Consider the following 21,691-nt stretch of genomic DNA (forward strand, 5'->3'; position numbering starts at 1 on the left):
TGTATTAGCAGCTGGTTAGAGGACAGAAATCCAATGAATTCTCTGCTGAAACAAAGGCAAAGAGAAAGTTCAAACTTGTTCCATTCTAGTTTGGCTTATATGACAGCTGTCTCATCATCACACATTTGCCCAACCATCAACCCAAGACAGAGAAGAGACCTAAGAAACAACAGTAGGGAACAGAGAAAATGAGATTGTTCAGGCTGCATGAGGGAGTGGGAGTTACTGCAGCAGGGTAAAAATTGCAAGGAAACACAGGGATTATGAGAACACGGCATTGCTGCGCAGGGTGGCTTAACATAGGGAGCTGGATCGATTACAGGAGGCAAAGGACCTAAAATAGGAAACAAAGCTTTGTATCTTACGATACTCGCAGAATCACTATTTAAAAAGTTGAAAATTAGAAAATAGAAAGAGTACCTGGTGATGTTACAAGTAACATACCCAGGGAAGGACTTTATCTAGCTGCTTTAATGAGAATTTTCCCATATTCAAATGGTTTATAATAAGAAATATGACCATATTCTAAAACAACATTGGGAGTTAACTAACTCCTATCTTTGGTAATTCATGTGTATTTGAAAAGTATGGTTGTTCAGAGTATGGCTCTAAGACTCCAATTTTGCAGTTTATTCTATGTCAACACAGTGAAGTGTGTTCAGATGCATGCAAAATTCACAAGGGAAGAAGGCATACAATTAATTTCACCCTCAAAAAGGAATGATAAGCTTCCATTGACTTTTATGATGCATAATTGGCCAGATCAAGTGCTCTTTAATTACTAGTGATACTAACAGCAACCTAGGCCTTGTACTTCAGGCAGAAATCTCTGATTGATCTCACACAGGCATAACCAACTGCTGCCTTCAAAATCATCAAGTATTCAGTTCCTAAATAGGTCAAGGTATTTCAAGTCCTCTAAAATTCAATTTCCACACTATTACACACACACACACAAAAAAAAAAAAAGTGCCTTGTGTTTGTGTTACTCGATTATAATAACTTTTTCTTCTCTGCTCTTTGTGGCTAATGGGACAGTTCACAGCAAATAATAGTTGCTTGGCAAGTCATAAAAATCTTAAGAAAATGTTAACACAGGGCTTAGTTAATACTTTGAAGAATCCCTTCTACAACTCAGTTGTATAGTTTTAGTTTTAATTTTGATGCAGGAAGCTGGAGGCATTTTCAGAACTGAGGAGAATTGAGTATTGTGCTATAGTTGGATAACTTGAGACTGAAAATTCGGTAGTACGATATATAATGTCATGCAGTTGGGAAATAAGAACTTTTGCTGTAGAATGTGAAGCTCATAAAATACATGATGAATATTAGCTGAGGAAAAGTTAGGCATCAGAAAGAGAAGTATGAACTGCAGAAGACATTGCTGGGCTTTTACCTGGAATGCTATACATGATTCTGCTCATCCAATGTAAAGAAAACATAACGATACAGAAGAGTGAAAAAATAGTTGTCTGAAGGAATGGAGAACCTAATGCAGCAGAAAAGGTTGTAGAGATTGTCTCAATGAGCCTTGGATAGTAAAGCACGTCTGCAGTCTTCCATTTGTTAATACACATGAGGAAGGTGACCAAAATCAGAAGTTAAATAACTGCTGTCTTAAGTAGTGAACTAGACTTGATGACTTAGGTCATGCCTTTCAAACTGTTGTCCATATGCCTAAATCAGACATATTCACTACGAAAATTAATCAAGTCTTTTATGCCTTTGCACTGAAAAAATATATAGGGAGAATTTAGATACCTAAACTATTCTAAGATTTGGGGACCAGCATCAAAAGCAACCTCGCCTCCTCCAGGGTGTCAAACTTTATAGTGTAATAAAAAAAAAATTACAACTGTATACAAAACCAAGTAATTTATTTACAAAATTTAGAACTATTCACTTGTATATTCATAGATGTATCAGTCAGAAAACTAAGCAATTTCTGGTATGAATTTCTGTGTAAACATATAAAGAAAACAAATTATTTGATTACAAATAATTGTACTGCACGATTTGTGAAATTTCCCTTGCAGAACAAATGCAGCTGGTGTGTAATGTTATTATCTTGTTCTAATTTTCACTATTTCCCTCCTATACAAAGATTCAAAGCCATGTGGCTGTCATGCTTTGATAAGCAACATGCCAGCAGGCAGACAGGACTGCAAAAGCCTGACCGAGAGAATCTGTCAGCTTTTCTTTGACCTATAAAGTTCTGTTTTGGTAGATGATGGGGCTTTAATCTTTTATAGAATTATTATACAGTAGATAAACAAAACTGAATTTAGTTAAATTGAATTTTCAAGGCTTGTACTTTAGATTCAGCTAAGTTTGAACTTAAAAGTATCTCTTCATTTTACTCTTTCCTTCTTTCCATCATCCTTTATCTATTCTAGGTTTCTTTCACTATAAGAGGTGTGGAATTTTTGTGAGTTTTAAGTAAGTCTAGAAAATTTTAGTCTGCAAAAGGAACATCTAATTTAAAAGACCATACTATACTGGGCTTCAAGGCCTCACAGTCTTTAAACCTGAAAAACCTACTCAAATTTAAAAGTACAGCTTACGTCAGTTAAAGCAAATACTCCTATAATTGCTCCCTTTGTATTCTCTTGGTCTGAAATTTTTGGTATTATTTATGAGTAGTTCTTCTGACTTTAGGACGTTTCACTTAAGAAAGGCCCCAGTTTTGCAACCATATTGCTCTAAGCAATTGCCTGGTGAAAGAATAAATTAAATTACCAGAGTCTTACAATGACCAATTCTCTGTGTACTCGTGCATCGTAAATAGAATTCCACATTTGTAGAATTGAGTATTTTCTGGAATGAAAAATGCTGACATAAAAATACTAAACAACTGCACTATCACCCTGATCATAATGTTATGCTGTGTTGAAAATACTTATGCAATATATTAACGTGACTAAAAAGTAGGAAGGAACCCAATTAAAACTTTAACAGTGTACTGACAATTGCAAAATAGCAGCTTACACAGAACTAAAATAATTTCAGTTATCACACACCATAATGGTCATTCAGATAATCTAGTACGGCTGAGGTACTTGATAAAACATTAAAAACTTTTTTTTCTTGTTTTGAAGTTATCCGTTCCATCATGTACATTAAGTGGTGGTGAAAACATGTAAAAGGAGTTCCATGCTCAAGAGCAATGTCAACCCAGTCCTGAATGCACTTCAAAGGTGTCTCTTCATAGCCTGCAAACATAGCTGGATTTGCTAAGAGTCCTCTAGCCACCATTATACCTTCAAATGGGAAATTAAAGCAGTAAGTTACTTTATAGTTTAAATTTTACATTAAATCCTCATGTAGATTTTGTACAGCACCCCTTAGTACAAACACCCAAAGCTTACAGACAAGTAAAGGGAGAACATGGGTATTATAGCTGTATCAGAGAAATCCATTTAACAATCCAGACCTCAGAGTACCTACACCACCTGTCAACACATTCCACTTGATGACATATTCTTCTAGAAATTTTGAAACAAAACACAGTACACAGAAGTCTTTCTTCCCTACTTTTGAATTCAGTAGTATTGTTTTCATTTGCTACATACATACAAGCCTGCCTTTTTAACATAAAATTACAATGGAAAAACACAAGAGTAGCAATACACTATATTTATTTATTTTTAGTGCAACTCAGCTGATTCACTGACCTAGAATCCTTCCAATAAAGAGCTCAATGTCTCAATTATATACATTTCAGGGCTCTTGATCTGCAGTAAATCTTTCTGAACGAGCCAGTGTATTTGTAACTGTAATCTCAAACTGTCAGATAAACCCATACAAGTTCTGTTGCAATTTTGCTGTGATTAAGGGATTCTGTTTTCCTGCACTGCCAACATATAATCTATCACACTTAGTCTTTTCTTAAAAAATAGGATGATCAAAAATGAAAAATTTCTTTTACTATTGTAGATGGCAGAAAAAACCTAACACTTCATATTTTTGCTATTGAAGATGGTCAGCTGGGCTATGAGGACGTTCTTTTCTGTTATGTATTTCCTTCCTGCTTTGTATTTGGGGGGAAAGTCACTGCAGCAGCATGGCAGTTCAGTTCAACTGATTTTTGTTGTTGCTATTAAGCACCAATAGTATGTCAAAAGAAACCTAGCACACGAACTTTTCCTTATGATACTAGCTATTGTTCTCTGTCCTGTTGTTCTCTAGCTGTAAGATCCAAAGTGTGTAGATACAGATCACGTCTTCAAAACATACACTGAACTTCCATATTGTCTTGAAACCATAGAGAGTTGCAGGAATCCATTGTGACTAAATAACTGCAGGGAAATCCTGCAAAAAATCCCCAAATTTTACCACTGAAGTGTAAGACAAGGTAAATACATACAGACATGACAGTGCAAGGCCTCACTGCGTCCTTGAAGTCAACCATCTTAACTATTAAGTATCTGGCTTAATAATATTCCTTTTTTCTGCCATATTCTTACTATAAGCAATCTGGTCCCATGTGCAGGAAGTAGAGATTTCCAAGTGGAAGTTTATGGTTCTTTAAAAGATGATCAGCTCCATAAAGACATGGAATGAATGTCTGAAGGTCTCCCTGTACTCTGCTACTGAGATAGCATAATTAAGCAAAGAGCTTTTGTAATTTGCCTCGGAAATTGTTAATTGTGGCTTTGAATAACACTGCTCTCGTCCTCTGATGATTACAAGTGATTCCGTTTATGAGTTTATAAGGCATCTAAAATATGCTCTTTCATTTGTCTCCTCAAAGAGTAAAAAGCACTCAAATCATGTCCTACTCACAGCCAAAGTACTTTGAAAACTGATTTGTAAGTTTACTTAGAAAATAGAGTACATTTAATCTTACCATCTGCTCCTGTCAAGTGATGAACATTTTCAGCATCCTTTAAAGTTTTAATGTCTCCGTTAGCCACAATAGGTATAGACATGCTTTGTTTAATTATTTTAATTGCTTCGTAATGTACAGGCTGATGTCTTTCTTCTACACTTCTTCCATGTACTGTAATCCAGGAAACTCCAGTTGCTTCAGCTTTCTGACACAGGTCAACTGTTCTTTTTAAGTCCTCATGGATCCTGAAATTCCAAGGAATGAAAACATTTGATAATAAGTTACCTGAACTGTATAAGAAGCCCTCCTCCATAAGGGGGAGTTACCACAGATTTGTATAAGGAACAGTAGAAATAAAGAAAATATTACTGTTGGAAGATAAAAGATTTTTTTAAAAAATAAAGACATGGATTTAATGTATAGAAACCAATATTTAATTTAGCACTTCCCAATTATGTCACATCTCTGAAATATACATGGTAAATTTTATAGCAAGATGCTATAAAATTTGAGCAAGAGTGCCCTAAGGATTCTAAAATAAACATCATTATTTTGCATGTTTTGTGAAAAAACCCCCTGATTTGTAGCAGTTCCCCTTTTATGAAGGATTGCAAACTGAGTTGAAACTTAACTGACAAATACACAAAAGCCACACGGGATATGTGGATAAATAGTGGATGAAATGGTACAAAGCAATGCAAAGCGATGGTTTACAGAAGTTTAGAAAGTGATGAAGGGAAGCAGGATGTGCTCCTTACAGCAGCTGTGGGGACTAGTTTTCAGTTCTGTTACCCTACCCTTTATAGCCAACAGCAACTGTGGCTCTGGCCTCAAAACAGCTCATAAAGTAAACCCTTGTGATGATACAGACTATGCATTGATTTCCTTTTATGCAACCCTAAACCTTTTAACTTGTACTTTCATGTCATTTGGATTGCAAAAATTTCTAGCATCCATTAAGTTATGTGGGTAAGTAGTCAAAGGCTGTGCTGGTTCTACTATCTAAGGTTGGGACTACTCTTTCACCATCTGAGGTCAAAAAATCTCAGCATTCTTCACATGTAAGGAAATTATTATAATGTGTAATATTACACCATCAGAATGACATATACTAAAGTACGGTGTAACTATCATACTAACATGTTTCTTTAAAAAAAATCAAAAGAATTCTTCCATGTACCACAAACAGCACTTAAGTTAGACCTACCTTATTTTAATAGATACTGAAAATCTAGGGTTGTCGATCTGATTCCGTACGTGTCTCACCATATCTCGAACAAGCTCTGGTTTATTTATTAAGCAAGCACCATAACCTTCTGCCATTGCCCACCTTTAAAAGAAGAACATTTTTATTCTATATTTGAAACAATGCAGACCAATTTCAGTTAAATACATCAGTTTATTTCCTTAGGACCTTCAAAATGTGTGGCTGAGTAAACAAGAGATAGTACTGGCTGTAGATCAATGATTGTTTGCAGTTTGACACCAGCTCTTAGATCCTGATTCAGTCTCCGTTGTGCTGTTAGAACTCTGGACAAGTTTCTAATCTCTTCCAGTTCAATTTTCTGTCCACAAAATGGACTGGCAAGGAAGATAAATTAACATTTAATCAAATTACATATAAAATAGTTTGATGTTTCTGCTTCCATTGGGTCATAGATTTCTTCTGAAGAGAAAATGACTTTGGATTGGAAAGGAAGATTTTTGAAGTGCAAGTAAGGATATGATTTCAGTAATACTCTGTTTTCTCTCAACTGCAAAACACTTTATTTTGATTGGCAGGAAATAACCTTTGCTTCCATTTAGCAGCAGTTTTTTTCTTAAACAATTTTTCTTATAAATGCAGATTAAGTATATAAAGTTTTGTTATCTGAAACTAGCATGCACAAGAAACAAAGGATTCAAATGCAAGAGTATCTTTTTGGCCTAAAAGGAATGTAGAAGTTGGCGTATTTAACTGTAGTTAGCATAGAAAAAACCCTACACTTCCATTCTGAAATCTCAGATGTCTCCAGAAAAGAGTTTTCTCAAATACTGTAACTTTAAGTCAAGACAACCTAATTAGGATAGACAAATGAAGTATTTGCACTGTAATATTATCTTTTGCTTTCCTACATTTATTTTTGAGGTCTTCACTTAGAAAAAGACTGCCTGACAAGCCTGTAATAAATCGTTCTCAGTTGAACCAGTTAGCAGGAATCTTCATTTGTGCATTACTGTTTCACTGTCAAGACAAAATCTTTATCAATTTAAGTGAGAAGTAGATCACTAATTCACTGTACTTATAAACCTAATAAAAGATGGAAGAAATTCTTTTCAACACTTCCTGAATAATATAATACATATAATTACATTTTAGAGACTATCCTTCTCTTGCAGAAATCTGAGACATCAGTGGCTTGCCTCATTATTTTGGGAATTGCCACATCATTTCTCAAAACCCTCTCCAAATTATTTTCAACAAGCTCTTCTGGGTAATGCATATTTAACAGCTGTTGAGAAGGGATGGCCACTTCACTTCTGAGCCAACATGCAGTATCACAGAAATTAAAGGCAAGTTGGCAAATACACCTGGTTTTCCCAGTCTCACCATGGTGACAGGCATCTCAGAACATTCAGAACAGTGTCTTGCCACACAGACGTTTCTGACAGGTTAAAAAGCTATTTCTCTCTTGATGTCTATTTTTAAATTAAGACAGCAATTACTATGAAAATGAAGATCAATATTGTTTAATCTCAAATTACTTCATCATATTTACCCAGCTTTTTCAAAACTTTACCTCTGAGGACAGCCACAGTTTAGGTCTATTCCATCTGCAAAAGGACATACGATACGGGCAGCATCACACAAAACCTGTGCTTCTTTAGCAGCAAACTGAACAATCAATGGATGATCACCTAGCCAATGAAAAGACATTTAGAGATTTTAAATCCCCTAGAAAATAAAAAGAAGAAATTCTAAATTTTGAATGCATTTCATATATTGAAAGGCTGTCTGGCCATGGCCCTGGGCAACCAGCTCTAGGCGACCCTGCTCGAGCAGGCGAGCTGGATAACGTGATCTACAGAGTTTCTTCCAAACTTGACTATTTTGTGATTGCAAGCCCTAAATCACAAATAAAGGTAGCTGACCAGTGTTTACTAAACGAGTATGCCTATCAAGAGAGGTGGGAATTCAGACAAACGTACGTGTCCTAGATGGTTGCTGGGTCAACATATACTTTTTCTGACTGAAATTGGTCAGGTGCTTATCTTTCACAAAGATGATATATGAAACTATGTATTCTCTATTTTTGTACAGCCTTCATGCTTCTGCTCCTAGCCTGCCTGCTCTTACCTGCATGCTGCCCCTTTGCTGTGCTGACACGGCTGTCTGTCTTGCCTGGTGGGAAATCTGCTTACAGAACCAACTGTTCAGAAATGAGCTAAAAAACCCACAACGTTTGCCCTTCCTTATCACAGCCCATCTTTTTCCTCTTCTGTGCCACCATGGCTGGTTTTTATCTACAACGTGATATGCTGAGTTGGCATGAGAACACACAGGCAGAGGCAGCTTTGTCTCAAGTGGGAAACCAAAGTGTCAGTGCTCCTCGACATGGGTCTGCTGAACTACTTGTGATTTACTAAGCCCCTGCAGAGAGCCAGATGGTCATATGGAACATGCTCTCCTCTTTTACAGCTATTGCATTACATCAAAGGCATCTAAAAATATCCGAAACAGTCTTAGCACTCACTTTCCTTATAAACAATTGCTGCAGTTAAGAGAAAGGGTGGTAACTGAGCACTGATGGAAAAAGATGATCCAAAAAATGCACAAAGTAGGTGCACTTCTGGTACTGAAAAGACCACAAGTGCTTCTGAAGATTATTCTGTTTTAGTGGAAAATTAGTTCTTAAAGCAGTGGAGCTTGCCAGAAAGAGCAGTAGTACCCTCTCAGTCAAGCTAAGACACTTCCAGAAGTTACCTAAACATATGGTAAGCAAAAAACAATCCCTTGCGTATTTTCAAAACAGTGTCCATTTAACACGGTGCTTTAGCTGAAAAGATTTACCTTGTTACAGCTAGTATTTTGGAATAATCCCACACTCTTAGGTTTGTGGTTGAGCGTTAAGTAATAAAAATACTGAGTCTAGCCATATTAAACTTTCTAGCAGCAGCCACAAAGAACATTACCTCTATTTGAGAAATATGCAACAAAGAAACATTAATGCTGAAGAAAATGGAAAACAGAAATTGCAATTGTAGACTCCAAACCTACTCCACTAATTACAACACAAAATCCCCAAACAGCCAGTAAGTTAAACATAAAACCACAGTAAAATTTCACAACCTGTTGTGGAGTTACTTGTTAAAAGCATAAATGCTAATAATGTAAACACTGTAATTTGGGCAAAGCTGTTTGAGGCAGAATGTTTTAAAGGCCTATAAAACTAAGACCAGCGTGAAAGAGGTGAATAGGGAAAATATGTTGTTTACAACACTAGAACATTTCATTTTGTTCCCCTTATTATCAGGCAGCAAAGTTGCAGCGTAACAGAGAATCTCCTCTTTCCCCATCCCTGCACCTGCTAGAATACGCTACAGATACTATCTGACGCATGGAACTTCAATGCCACAGGATGATGTTTAGATCAGAAATGTAAGTAAATTAAAAGGGGGCAAACTAGTGGCTCTGTGGAGCTTTGAACGATATATATTGTCAGCTATGTTCCTACTCATTTATTTTTACATACAAAGAATTATTCATGCTTTTTTAAGGTTGAATTCTACTAATAAGAGTCTATGCTTTCCAATGTGATTTTTCTCTGTAACTGCTCTATTTGAACAATTCATCATAGTAAACAGCCAGTGCTAAAATAATGAAATATACTTCCCCTGCTATTATATATACACTTATGAAACCACTAATTCAGTGGTCTGAATAGATGAAATCATCACACTTCATAGATCCTACACACCAGTCTTACTAGCAGCGCTCTTTTCATTCCTCCAGTTACAGCCTATGCTTATATGTTCCTTGTTACACCCTTCCACTGCAGCCACTTCATGCCAAAAGATCTGTATTGTTATTGTCACCTCTTCCCACATATTTCATACCACTTTCTCTTTTGCTTTACACCCAGGACACTGTACAACTCCTTACACTCCTTTTCGTGTTCTGGTTATGTTTCTGTAGCATGCCTGAAACCTTCTTCACCCCATCAATGCTTGAACTTCCTGGTCTCTTCTTGCTCCTTTTTATCACCCCCTCAATATCGCAAGGAGTCCCCCAACAGCCCCTTCTACCTTCCACTCCAGTTAATGTGAACCCCCGCTTCTTTTAGCAATCCTTGATTCCACTGTATCAGTGTCTGATCTGTTAATTTTTTCACCTTTAGCAACACTTATTTTTATTAGAGACCAGAAAACCTTTCCTGGCAATAAGTGGTCATCTCTGAAACACACAAGAAACAGCAACTGCTGGGAAAAGAATCTTACTACCATCTCATACTGTGTCTAGATGGGATGAAGTTAAGTTCAAATTTGTTTAAAGTTTATTTGTAGGAGGCCGTATGGTGCCGTCTTTTGGATTTTGTAACAAAACCTGTGTTGATAACGCACCAATGTTTTGGCTATTGCCACAGTACTTGCACAGCGTCAAAACCTTTTTCTCACTCTGCCTCCCCCTGCCCTCAGCAAATAGATTGGGGTGGGCAAAAAATCGGGAGTGAACACAGCTGGGATGGCTGACCCAAACTGATCCAGTGTATATTCCATACCATATACCATCAAGCTCAGCAATAAAACTGGAGTGACAGGGGAAGGTGAAAGTGTGTTGGGACATGTAAATTATGTTCCTGGATGGCCATTGCTTGGGGACTGGCTGGGTATTGGTCTGATAGCGTGAGGTGGGAAGTGATTGCCTTTGCATCACTTGGGTTTTTTCCTCCTTGTTTCCTTCAGTTATTAATCTGGTTTTATCTTGACCTGTGAATTTTTCTTGCTCTTGCTCTTCCTGTTCTCCCCCTGTGCTGCTGGGGGGGGGGGGTGGAGGAGAAACGAGTGTGCAGCTGTGTGGGTGCATAGCCACTGGCCAGCTATGCGTGGTCAACCCACCGCACATCTAAATCAGTTTGGAGGCCCTCATTTCAAGTGGAGAAAAGGTTTTCCACTATTTCATTTGACACACGATCACCAGAATGTGTTTCTCTTACCTAGAGAGAGTTTCTATGGTTTTACAGTCAATCAGATACAGTATACCAAAACTGCTAACAGATGTCAAGTTGTGTGACAGACTTCATTCATTTGGCCAGTTTGGTTTATCACCACATAAAACATACTGACAAGGCAACGGTTAATCTAAAAAAAATACCTTTGTTTGTGGTGAATTCGCTGTCTCTAGCTTTTGCAGATCTCACAAAATCAGCTGCCACTATCATTGGTGTGTAACACAAATCGCAACCATATTTCCTGACCAAGGTTCTGAAAGCCAACCTGCAGATACATGAGAAATAAGAGATAAATAGTAAAGACATTTTTTTTTACTGGCTATTGTAAAATGCTGTTCTGACTTGCGGTACCGTGGGGATGTCCAAGTACAATCATAAGATAAAACATGTCCCATGTCTATCTCCATCTTAAATAATTACAGGAGAAAAAGGTAATCATCCCTGTTTTTACAGTCAAGATAACTTCCTCAGAGAGAATACACTGAAAACATAGCTGATGTGATACTCACTTGGAATAGCGGACCATAGGGGCACATATTTTTACAACTTGCCCAGAATGAAATAAATCCATGGGATCTTTTAGTTGGCATTCTTTAGTTTCTGCGTCACCAATCATGTACAATTAGGAATCCTTTTAGCGTCTGGAAAAACAAACAGCGTTGAAACGCAAGTCATTCTGCTACCTCTCACGGGCCGTGCAGCAAAGCATTATAGTTTAACAGGACTTGCTTTTTGGTAAAGCATCCCGAAAGAAGTCCCTCACTCGCACGCTGCCAGGAACAAGCCTTCTGCCACCACCAGGTACCGAGCGCCGGCCGGGCGCCTCGCAGCCTGCAGCACCGCCGCGGCCGCGCCGCCCGCGCTCCTCACAGCACGGAGGTTTCCCGCCCAGCCCCTCAGCGCAGGGCCGGCCCCGAGCCCGGCCCCGGGGCCCCAGGGCTGCCCCAGGGCTCAGGGAGAAAGTTTTTCCTCAAGTCGGGCGAGAAGCAGCCCGGGCCCGCCGCCTCCTGGCCTCCCGCTGCAGGCCCAGCTCCCTCCGCCTCTCCCCGCCCGGCGGGGGCTGCGGCCCGCCCGGCCCGGCCTGCGCCGGCTGCCGCGGGTCGGTCGGTGCCTGCCGGGTGCCGGAGCCGCGGGGCCGAAGAGGGCCGGGCCGCTGCCACCCCCGCCGGGTCCCCGCGCGCCCCGCCCGGCCCCGCGCTCACCGCGTGCGCCACAGCCCCGCCGCCCGCTCGCGGGGCGGCCCACCCCCTCCGTCGCGCGCCTTCGCCATCATCGCCGCGCGCCGCCGCCCGGGAGTGACGCGCGGGCTCCCGGCACCTGCCAGCATGGAGGAGGCGGGGGCGGGCGGCGGCGCGGCCCCGGCCCCGGCGCTCGCCGAGCTGCTGGCGGACGGTGAGGCGCGGGCGGCGGCGGCGGCCTGGGGGTGCGCGCCGCTGGCTCGGCTCGGCGCGGGCGGCGGGGGGCAGCCCCGGGCGGCGGGGCCATGTCGGGGGGTCTCGTCCGCGGGCGGGACGGAGGGTGCTCCGGGAGGGCGGCGTCGGGCAGGGCGGTCGGAGCCGGGGTGAGGCGCCGGCGCTGGGGACGGGGCGAGGGGGGCCGTGAATTCCCGTGGTGTCAAGTCGCGGAAAGTTGGGGCGGCGGCGCCGGGGGGGACAGCGGGACCCGCGGCTGCTGGCGGGGGCCCGAGCGGCCGGGGCCGGCGGGGTGGCGCGGGCGGCTGTGGCCCGCCTGCTCCTGAGGGAAAGCGGATGCACTGAGAGGCGGAGGGGCTTGGTAATACCGGTAGGAGCTGCCCGGAAACCCGGGTCTGGCTTCGTCCGAGACCGTCATTGCAGTGTCGTTTCTTAATTTAGTTAATTTTATAAACCGATACTGTTGTAAGAGTCCGGTTCGGTCTCGTGGAGGTGCGTCTCCTGCCAGCTCGACCCTCCGTGGTTGTTGTGTTGTTTTGACCAGGTGGCTGGTGTGTGTTTGGTTATGGGCACGGCCTCTGTAGCCTCACCCCAGTTACGTTGTGAAGTTTGGAGAAGAAAGGTTTTTTACACTCTTTAGTGTATTCTGCTCTAGAAAAGGCTGTGGGCAATAAAGGAACACGAGTCTTTATCACCATGTACAAAAAAACTCAACCCAAACACAGGCATCACCTCCAAACTTGTTTCTCTTGATTGTGGTCTCTTCCCACGTTGGTGTCACATTTGTATGACATGATACAGAGAACACACGCTGTTACGTTTGGAGAAATTGAAGGTCAGAGAGAGAACTGTATGCTTTAGGTTCATAAATATTTTTTAACTGCTCTGAAGTATGAAGATAAAATCTAAATTTTTTTCAGAATGTTACGCTGACTTCTTCAGAGAAGACTTTGATGTGAAAGCCTACACTTCCCAGTCTATCCATCAGGCTGTGATAGCTGAGCAACTGGCAAAACTTGCCCAAGGTATTAGTCAGTTGGATAAAGAGCTTCATTTACAAGTAAGTTTAAAGCATACCTGTTATTCAGGGATGGTTGATGCCAACTAGTGAAAAGCTTAGTAACCTTAGGATCTTGTTGCTTCTGAAATTTCCCAGTGTATTTTGTAAGCAGTTAACTAAAGGTACAACTTACAGCAAAACTAGTAGTGAATCTGATACTTAGTCAAGCCCATTCTTAATACTCCCACCAAAAAGCCATACACTCACTTCATTTTCAGTTTCTGCAGCCAGTCTCTGTATAGATGGAGGTTCCGCTCTTTGTAAGGAAGTTCCCTGGCTCTTTCCAAATGAGCATCTCCAGCTATCAGAAATGCCTGTGTTTTTTTAGGATGACAACTGTGAGAAGATAGTGAGTGATTTAACTTGCATCCTTTCAGCCTGGGCTGGAGAGTAGTAGCCTAGGCTCCAAGGCTTACCTGGGCAGACATAATATAATCTATGTTAACACACCTTCAGAAGGATTTCTGAGGTTGGATGGTAGAAGGCTTTTTGGTAAAATCTATGCAGACGCCATAAATCCACAGCAGACTTTGCAGTGAGAACAAAGTTTATGTGGAGTTTCAAAACCTGCTTCCTTCTTTCTTTCGCCCCAGTTTTGATATTCTTTGGGAACTAGTTTCTGAATGTCAAAAATAGAAAAGAAAATATTAAAAATGTGAATATACATATACATTATTACTGTGTGATTAATAAGCTTGCATTTACAATTATGGTTATATGTGAAGGTGTGTTGAAATGTGATTGCTGTCCTGGCTTTAATTAATGTTAGCTGTGCTGCAGTTACAGACCCTCGTATTCTGACCTTGCTGCTTTTGTGAATTAAAATGTCCTCTGAAAGCCCTTTCATTTTTAAGGTGTGTCTGCTTTTTCCTGTGTCTGGCTAATGTAGGGATGATGATGATGTATTAATAATCATCCTTTCAGGCACACATCCCCATTCTTCTGTGCTGATTTCTCTACTCTGTTTTTCGTTAAGGTTGTTGCAAGGCATGAAGACCTGTTGGCCCAAGCAACTGGAATTGAATCCCTGGAAGGTAAATGCTGTTATATTATGCTTGTTCCTTCTTACAATGGAGGGAGCACTTCTAACATCTGCAGAGAATGTCAGTTATTGCCAACTTCGGCCCCTAATGTTCAGCCTACAAATCTGTCTTCTGAGGAGTAAGTAACTTGTGGCTGCTTTTTTTCGATGTCAGTAGATGGAGCTCCAGGGAGAAGATTTGGCTGATACTTCTCTGCAGTAACTACTTCATAGGAAAACGCGTTTCAATAATCAGTTCTTAGCAACCAAGTCTTTTTGACCTTTTAATATATATTTCTAAATAAACCTAATTTTTGTTGCAACATTAGCTGATAATTGTTGCCATTAATACCAAATTTGTGCATGTTGTGTATGCATTTGTTGCATAGTTTGCAAATCTTAACCAAAGAGGCTTTAACACAAAATCTTAACTGCACTGAGGTATTTTTTTCCTAGTAAGTCAATCTTGTGACTGATAAATAGCTCCCAGTCAATTTTCAGAAATTTGTGTTCAGGGGAATTGTGTTTTCTAAAATCATGGTTGTTTCTGAAGGCCTTCCTTCCTAAAATTGCTCTGAGGAAAGAATGAAGTACTTCAAGACAACTATTCAGTTATAAAACATTTCTGTAAGGCAGATGTGGCAAATAGGGTGTGTTTTACAGCTACTAACCCAAAGTAAAGATAAAATCTATTTCACCTCAAATTTGTTCAAATTTCTCTATTTACTTAGGGTTATGCTCTTTAAGAGACCTTTTCTGTGTGTGAGGGAAGAAGGGCATGCAGAGATTCTAACCCTGAAAAGTGTTTGGAACTGGAGACATCAGTAGAAACTTCAGTCTGCAGCTGCCAGAAAAATCAAAAGTCTGTGCACACAAATATGATGTTTTAAGTTTTGTAAAACTTTCTTCTGTCTGCCCTGCTTCTGCTACACGTGATACATGGTCACTGTAGAAGAAACACTGAATCAAGATTCATAAGAAAAAGAAAAGATGGATGTCAACAGAAATTTTCATTATGAAGTCAGAATCTCGTAGCTCTTGGTATTTTTATCAAGAAAGTTAGCCAGTGAAGATTATGGAGTTAATTCACAGCATATACAATGATTTGGATGTGTGAAAGTGAATCTCATTAAACGTTTCAAATCTATACACCCAGCTTGTAGAGTGCTTTTTTTTTTTTTTTTTTTTTGGTCTGTGAACTTTTTTTAATGGTACACTGATCTGTTATACATGCTCTTTTCTGTCCATAGGTAGCTCAGTAGATACCTTGAGCTACCTGTTAGTTCAAAGTAGGCTAAATAGTAGCCATCCCATATCTTACACAGAAGATGGGAGAGGGTAGATTGCTTTCTCACTCATCCTAATTCTACCTTCTGGCAAAAGGACTGCTGTATGCTTTATAGCAATGTCACAGTCATGGATGCAGCAATGTCATGCTACTGGCCCTCCCACATTATTGCAATGTGGAGTAGAAAGTTCAGCCTATTTTGCCAGCTTTCCACCATATCCGATATCTTCGTCCTCTGATGTGTGAGAATTGCATGCCTACCATTCCATATATAAAGGTCTGAGAACTCCTGAGTCTGTTACTAACTAGGTTAATAGTTCTGAAATATAGGGAAGATGGGAGTTTGCGTATTTATTTAAAATATATGAGATACAGTCCCACTACCGGACAAGCTGAATAAAACCATTAGCAGTAGTTTTGTTGGTCTTCTATCTTACTCTATCATCTTTCAGTTTTATCCAATTTGATGATGACATGCTTGTAAACAGGGCTTTACAAAAATGTAGTATGTTCGAGAATGCTAACAATAACTGGAACAAAAATAATTCCATAGGCCTGGATTTTTATAACTTTATTAAAGTCTCATCAGGCTGATTCCATATTTGCAAAAATGACTGCTACCCTTGCCTGCTTTGCAATTTAACAAGAAAAGAACAAGCATGCTTGTGGGCTTTCTTTGTGCTGTTTTGCCAAACTAATCTGGAACAAACATGATTAATGTAGTTTGCTCTGTAGTCTAAATTAGATGACCTCACAATGACACTGATACCTTACTTTTTGCCAGAGATGCTTATGCACAGGAAGAAAACCTTGAAATGGAGTTGGTTATCTTCTCAGTTCTCTTTGTCTGTTGATTTCTCTGAACTGTCTAGTCACTACGTTAAATAAATAGTGTTAAATAGGTTGTGCTTTTTTGTATGTCATGTTCAGGTGTTTGTAGCAGGTTATATGCCTTTGAACAGCAGTCCTGATCATCATTCTTTTAGAAAGCAGCATACTCTAAATATTACTTGAAACTTAACGTATGATGAATTTGAGTGATATTTCTTCTGTAGGTTTGCGTTCTCTACCAATAAATTTTCCGTAACATTCAGTAAGTGATCTACTACCTGCTCAGTTTATTTCCAAATATGCTGTGTTTTATTAATTTCAGTCTGTTTGAATGCTTTGTTGTAAAGAGGGATTTTTTTTTTTTATGCTAGTCAGAAGTAGTTACTATGATTTGAAGAATAATTTTTTCTGTAATTGATAACTGTTCCATGTAAAAAATCTGCTTTATTTTGCAGGTGTCCTCCAAATGATGCAGACGAGAATTGGTGCTTTACAGAGTACTGTTGATAGGTATGCCATTCGTTATGTGGTTAGAAAGTAGAAATTCTTAGTTGTTCTGTCATGTTACTTATTAATACTGCTATAAATAAATTCTCTTCTTATTTTCAGAATTAGAGTTAAAATCGTTGACCCCTACAACAAAATAGTGTCTCGCACAGCTCAGCTAGCAAAACTTCAAGTAAGTTGTATGCAAAATGGACTTTAAAAAACCCTTTCTGAATGTGTATTATTTCCCAGTTGTCAGGCATGGGTGGAATTTTCATAGTCCAGTAGCCTGTAGTTCGTTGTCAGTATTTCTCAAGGAAAATCAGTATTTGTGTGTGTCTTCATGAGCTACTGAGAAGTGCTTCATATTGCTAAGTAATATGGAAACTGACCTTTGTGCTAGCTAAGTGAGTTTTTGAAGAGGTGGAGGGAAGACTGAAGGGTTATCTTGAGTACAGATTAATTAAATTCTCATTACTGTTTGTGTAATTTTGGTATTTGATGTTATGGTGCCATTATATCAAAGATGTAAGTTAACGTGTGCTTGGCTGCAGTTTAGTAAAGAGTTTGGGAATTAATTCTTTCAAAATAGTCAAGATGCAACTTATGGAACCAATTGTGGTTCTGGAGTTTTATAAGCTCAGGTACATAGTTGTTCCTGTCTTTTAAATATAAGCGAAGCCTACAGGAGAATGTAGATCTCTGTTGGAGGATAGCAATGGGAGAGAGCTTATCACAACGATGGAAACACTTCCATTGTTGATTTTATAATGGTTGAAAACTACTCCACAGATCTTCAGGAGTCATGTAGCTGCATTCTATTCAGTTTATGGTTTGAAAAGCAGCACAACTCCAAATCCACAAATGTTTAATCAGTTGTTGTTTGAACCCTTCGTCTTCACAAGATTACCTTAGCTTCGCAGAACTAGGAACTTACCTTTTAGTAGCTGAAATTTGAGCTGTGGATATGCACTCAAGTAGATTGCCATCTGTGGGTGACTGCTGTTGTACAGTAGAGCAGATGAAGCTGCAAATGGTCATGCAGTTTCTAGTCTGGGGGCTGGTGGAGCAGCTGCACTAATCTCTCAGCTGAACTTACTATTTTCTGTATTACTTTCAGTAGCAGTGAAGTTCAGCCAGTTTGTCCAGCTGCTTCTCTTGTTCTTTTCAACTCCAGCTGTTACTGCTTTTGCCACTGGGCAAAACTTCTCTGACTTCCCTGTTGGCAGGTCATGTGCAGATTTTTTTTTGTTCTCTTACGTATGTTGCAGCTGTGGAAAGGGTTGTGGGAATTTGGGGCTAAAGAGTAATATAATTTCTGCCCTGATCTTACACAAAGTCAAACTGCAAGAGGACTTCAGAGAAGAATGAGTCCCTGAACTTAGGAAATGTTTCTTGGGTGCTCTTGCTTACTCCTTGCTGTAGCAGGGTTACATGTATTTTCCTGAGGTGAGAAAGCAGCATCCATCTAGGGTCAGCGTTACTCAGCCTCTGCTAGCGAGTTTGTAATATCTGGCTTTTCTTGGCTGTAAGTCAGAAGAAAGAGGTGCACCTCCTAGCATCCAAATCCACTTACTTATCTCAGTGTCGAGAGAGGTACAGTGATTCCAGCTCTGCTAGTGAGAGTCCATCCTTGGCACGAGAGCTGCTGTCTGGTGTTGCAGATACGTAGTGAGTGCTTTACGTTGCACTATGCTGCTGGGAGGAGTCGAGGGTCAGGACACCATAATTATGAAATGCAGCTGGACTTAAGGCAAGTTGAGTCCATAGGCCTTTGAGATCTGCTTCCCCAAGGGGCACTGCTGTGGTGTCTCTTTAGCTGGCTGACTTGTTTGTTCGGGGAAGAAGAGCAACAACAGCACAGCAAATAGTTCACTTCCTGGTGGTGACAGGGCTTTGTGCGTGATATTGGTCCCAAATGCAGGACTTGTGGCATGGCACACTTGCAGACTTGCTCGTTTTATCAGGTGATGTACAGTTGGTAGAATAATAGAAAAAGGTAGATGATAAAAGAGGTTGCCTTCTGTCAAAATCTGTAGGGTTGGCAGGTATGTTTTGCTGAACATGTGGTGTTTAAGGGCCCCTTGTATTCATGATGGTATTATTTTAGTGCTTCTCCATTGATTGCTGTGGGACTGCTCACAAACTGAAGGAATATTTGGCTTGCATAAAGCTGGATTTTGCCATCCTTAATTGTTTTTAATATAGTCTGGCTTTTTCATAAACATTCTCGCTGCAAATTCATTGTCAAACTTCAAATCTAGTTGTGAATTCTAAATCTCTGCCGTGTGCTTGTGTATATTATGTCTTGCTCTGCTCTTAGAGCTTCATGGTATCCCAAGGGAGCAGCAGACTCACAAAGCTTACTTCTTACTTTAAATCATACTGTCCTTTTCTGAGTCTTTCCATGGTAGATCACAAGCTAAATGGGAATAGTTAACAGAGGAAATATGTAGACAGAGTGTTTGTCCTTCAGAGGAGTATTTTCTGTACAGCTCTGTGTTTCTACATGTTCTCTTTACTTTCTGTGCAGCTCTGTGATTCCACATATTTTCTTAATTTTAGGTATATCGGTGTTTAAAAATCCTTATAATTTTTATAATAGCCAAATTTTAAAACCTTTTTGAAAAGTAGTAATTCTATATTTTAAAGTTGTTCTCTCTTTAAAATATTCACCAGTAGCAGATTTCATCCTGGCCCTACTAACTAACTATTGTAGTTTGAACATAGAGGACTCTAATCTTTCTTCAGGCTTCTGTTATTATATACATTCAATTACATTGTGATCTGACAGTTAGATGCAGTTGCATATATGAGCTATGCACTGGCACATTTTCAAGTAGTCCTCTCTTTCTAATTATGTCTTCTTTCAGTAATTTCTTAAAATTAACTTGAGATTAAAAGTAAGAGGCTTTTTGATTGCTCGAATTGTAGCAATAATGTCTGTTCGTGTTGATATGTTGCTTTAAATTTCAGGAGGTAACTAACATGTAATCTTGAGAAAAATGGGGTTTTATTTTTATCTTTACTAAAATCACCAGGACTAACTGAGGCCACAGGCCTTTTCCAAATTAATTCCTGCTTGAACAGTGGAATTAATTCCTTCTTGGATGAGAGCATCTTCTTTAGAAAAGCATACTCTATCCACTCACAAAGGGAATGTTTACTGAATTAGTTCAAACTTCTGTTATGCAGGTGGGCAGGTTAGCGGATCTAGCATCTGTGAACAATTCCACTATTAGATAAAATTTTTTATTTCCATTATACGGTCCTCATATTGCATTCTTTTACAGTGACTGCGAGTTTTAGTAAGTTGAACAACTCACATAAATGGAAATACTTGGGTGAAACACAATCTTTGTCAAGGGCACAATGCAGTAGCAATCACTGTGAAGTTAAGACTGTATCTTCATGTCTTTGGATTTTTCTTCTCCTTCTAATTCATGGGGCCAGAAGTTAAAACTTTTTTTGCTCTTGTATCTAAATGTAACTTTTCCCAGCTCTTACTCAGTTTGATAGTCCTTTTAAAAGATTGTTTCTTGGAACAGGAGATAATGAGCAACAATTCAATGAAAAAGAATCTTTTGGCATGTAAAAGATAGCCAGAAGATAACCGAAGTTGAATTCCTAGGGAAAAACATTAGCCAGGAGTACACAATTGGATTAGAGAGTAATTAAATTTGAAAGCAAAGTAGTAATACTGTGCCCTCTTACTTGGTGAAGCACAGTGCACTATATAAAAAGCTATTTTTGATTCATCTTGCAGAAAATCAGTTTACAGATATGAAAGTGATCTGTGGATCAAGAATTTTCCAATTAAAGAAATGAATTAATAAAAGCTAATGCGTTAATCTCTCAAAGTAGGATAAGCCTCACTTGGTTCTCACTAATGGTAACAGAAATCATGTGGTTAAGTTGTCATAGAATACTTAGGAAACTTGCACTTCAGACTATGTGATACAGAGCCAAAAGCAGTAAGAGTAATTGTGCTTTTGATTTGCCTCAGTGGGGCTTTCTCTAATTTTTCCTTACTGTATGCCTAGGTGTTTAACAAAATTAAGCTGTAAATATTTGTGTTGATGCTGGTTTGTGCTGGCATAGGGAAGAGACTGACAAGTTGTGCAGTCCACTGAATATTGGTTGAAATTACTCACTTGTACATATTTTCATGTGCACTATGACATTTGTTTTCAAGACATTAACTTGAGCCTAAAAAAGGGGTTCAAAGACTGTCAGATACTAAATATTTTTTTAAAGTAACTTTAATTTTGATATCCATAAGGTAAATACTTCAGGCAGCTTTGCCTTCAGTACCAGGAAAAATACCTCAGAACAACTACGTTTTACCTGTTCCAAATTTCTCATTTACCTCTTGTTAATTTGATTGCAGATAATTGGACTGTACCTATGACTGTGCTGAAATCCACATACTTTTTTACCTTCTCTTGAGTCAGGTTTCTGATCTCTAGTTTAGATGTTACCCACTCCAGAATGTTGCTGCTCCTGTAGCATGTATCTCCTAGCCTCACTGACCCTATCCAACCTAGAGGAAC

At 39.5% G+C, this 21,691-nt stretch overlaps 2 protein-coding genes across 4 annotated transcripts in view; one reads left to right on the plus strand and one right to left on the minus strand.

The window, feature by feature from the left end:
- Positions 1-12,320, minus strand: part of DUS4L (dihydrouridine synthase 4 like) — a 38,208-nt gene extending 25,888 nt beyond the window's left edge. The window contains exons 1-7 of one of the 3 annotated variants that reach the window (XM_040594570.1): positions 11,770-12,053; positions 11,550-11,681; positions 11,184-11,305; positions 7,612-7,729; positions 6,039-6,161; positions 4,850-5,076; positions 2,518-2,528 (exon numbers count right to left, since the gene is read on the minus strand). In XM_040594570.1, the coding sequence (XP_040450504.1) occupies positions 2,518-2,528; positions 4,850-5,076; positions 6,039-6,161; positions 7,612-7,729; positions 11,184-11,305; positions 11,550-11,656 (708 nt within the window). In that variant the 5' untranslated portion in view covers positions 11,657-11,681; positions 11,770-12,053. Of the gene's footprint in view, positions 1-1,860; positions 3,261-4,849; positions 5,077-6,038; positions 6,162-7,611; positions 7,730-11,183; positions 11,306-11,549; positions 11,682-11,769; positions 12,064-12,242 lie in introns of those variants that run through there. The other 2 variants (XM_040594566.1, XM_040594568.1) reach the window with 2 other exon arrangements.
- The window catches only part of COG5 (component of oligomeric golgi complex 5), a 182,625-nt gene continuing 173,223 nt past the window's right edge, over positions 12,290-21,691 (plus strand). The window contains exons 1-5 of the mRNA XM_040594563.1: positions 12,290-12,432; positions 13,373-13,512; positions 14,489-14,546; positions 17,108-17,162; positions 17,262-17,331. Coding sequence (XP_040450497.1) covers positions 12,366-12,432; positions 13,373-13,512; positions 14,489-14,546; positions 17,108-17,162; positions 17,262-17,331 — 390 coding nt within the window. The 5' untranslated portion in view covers positions 12,290-12,365. The remainder of the gene's footprint in view (positions 12,433-13,372; positions 13,513-14,488; positions 14,547-17,107; positions 17,163-17,261; positions 17,332-21,691) is intronic.

This window comes from Falco naumanni, chromosome 5 (assembly GCF_017639655.2).
Source record: "Falco naumanni isolate bFalNau1 chromosome 5, bFalNau1.pat, whole genome shotgun sequence".
Classification (NCBI taxonomy): domain Eukaryota; kingdom Metazoa; phylum Chordata; class Aves; order Falconiformes; family Falconidae; genus Falco; species Falco naumanni.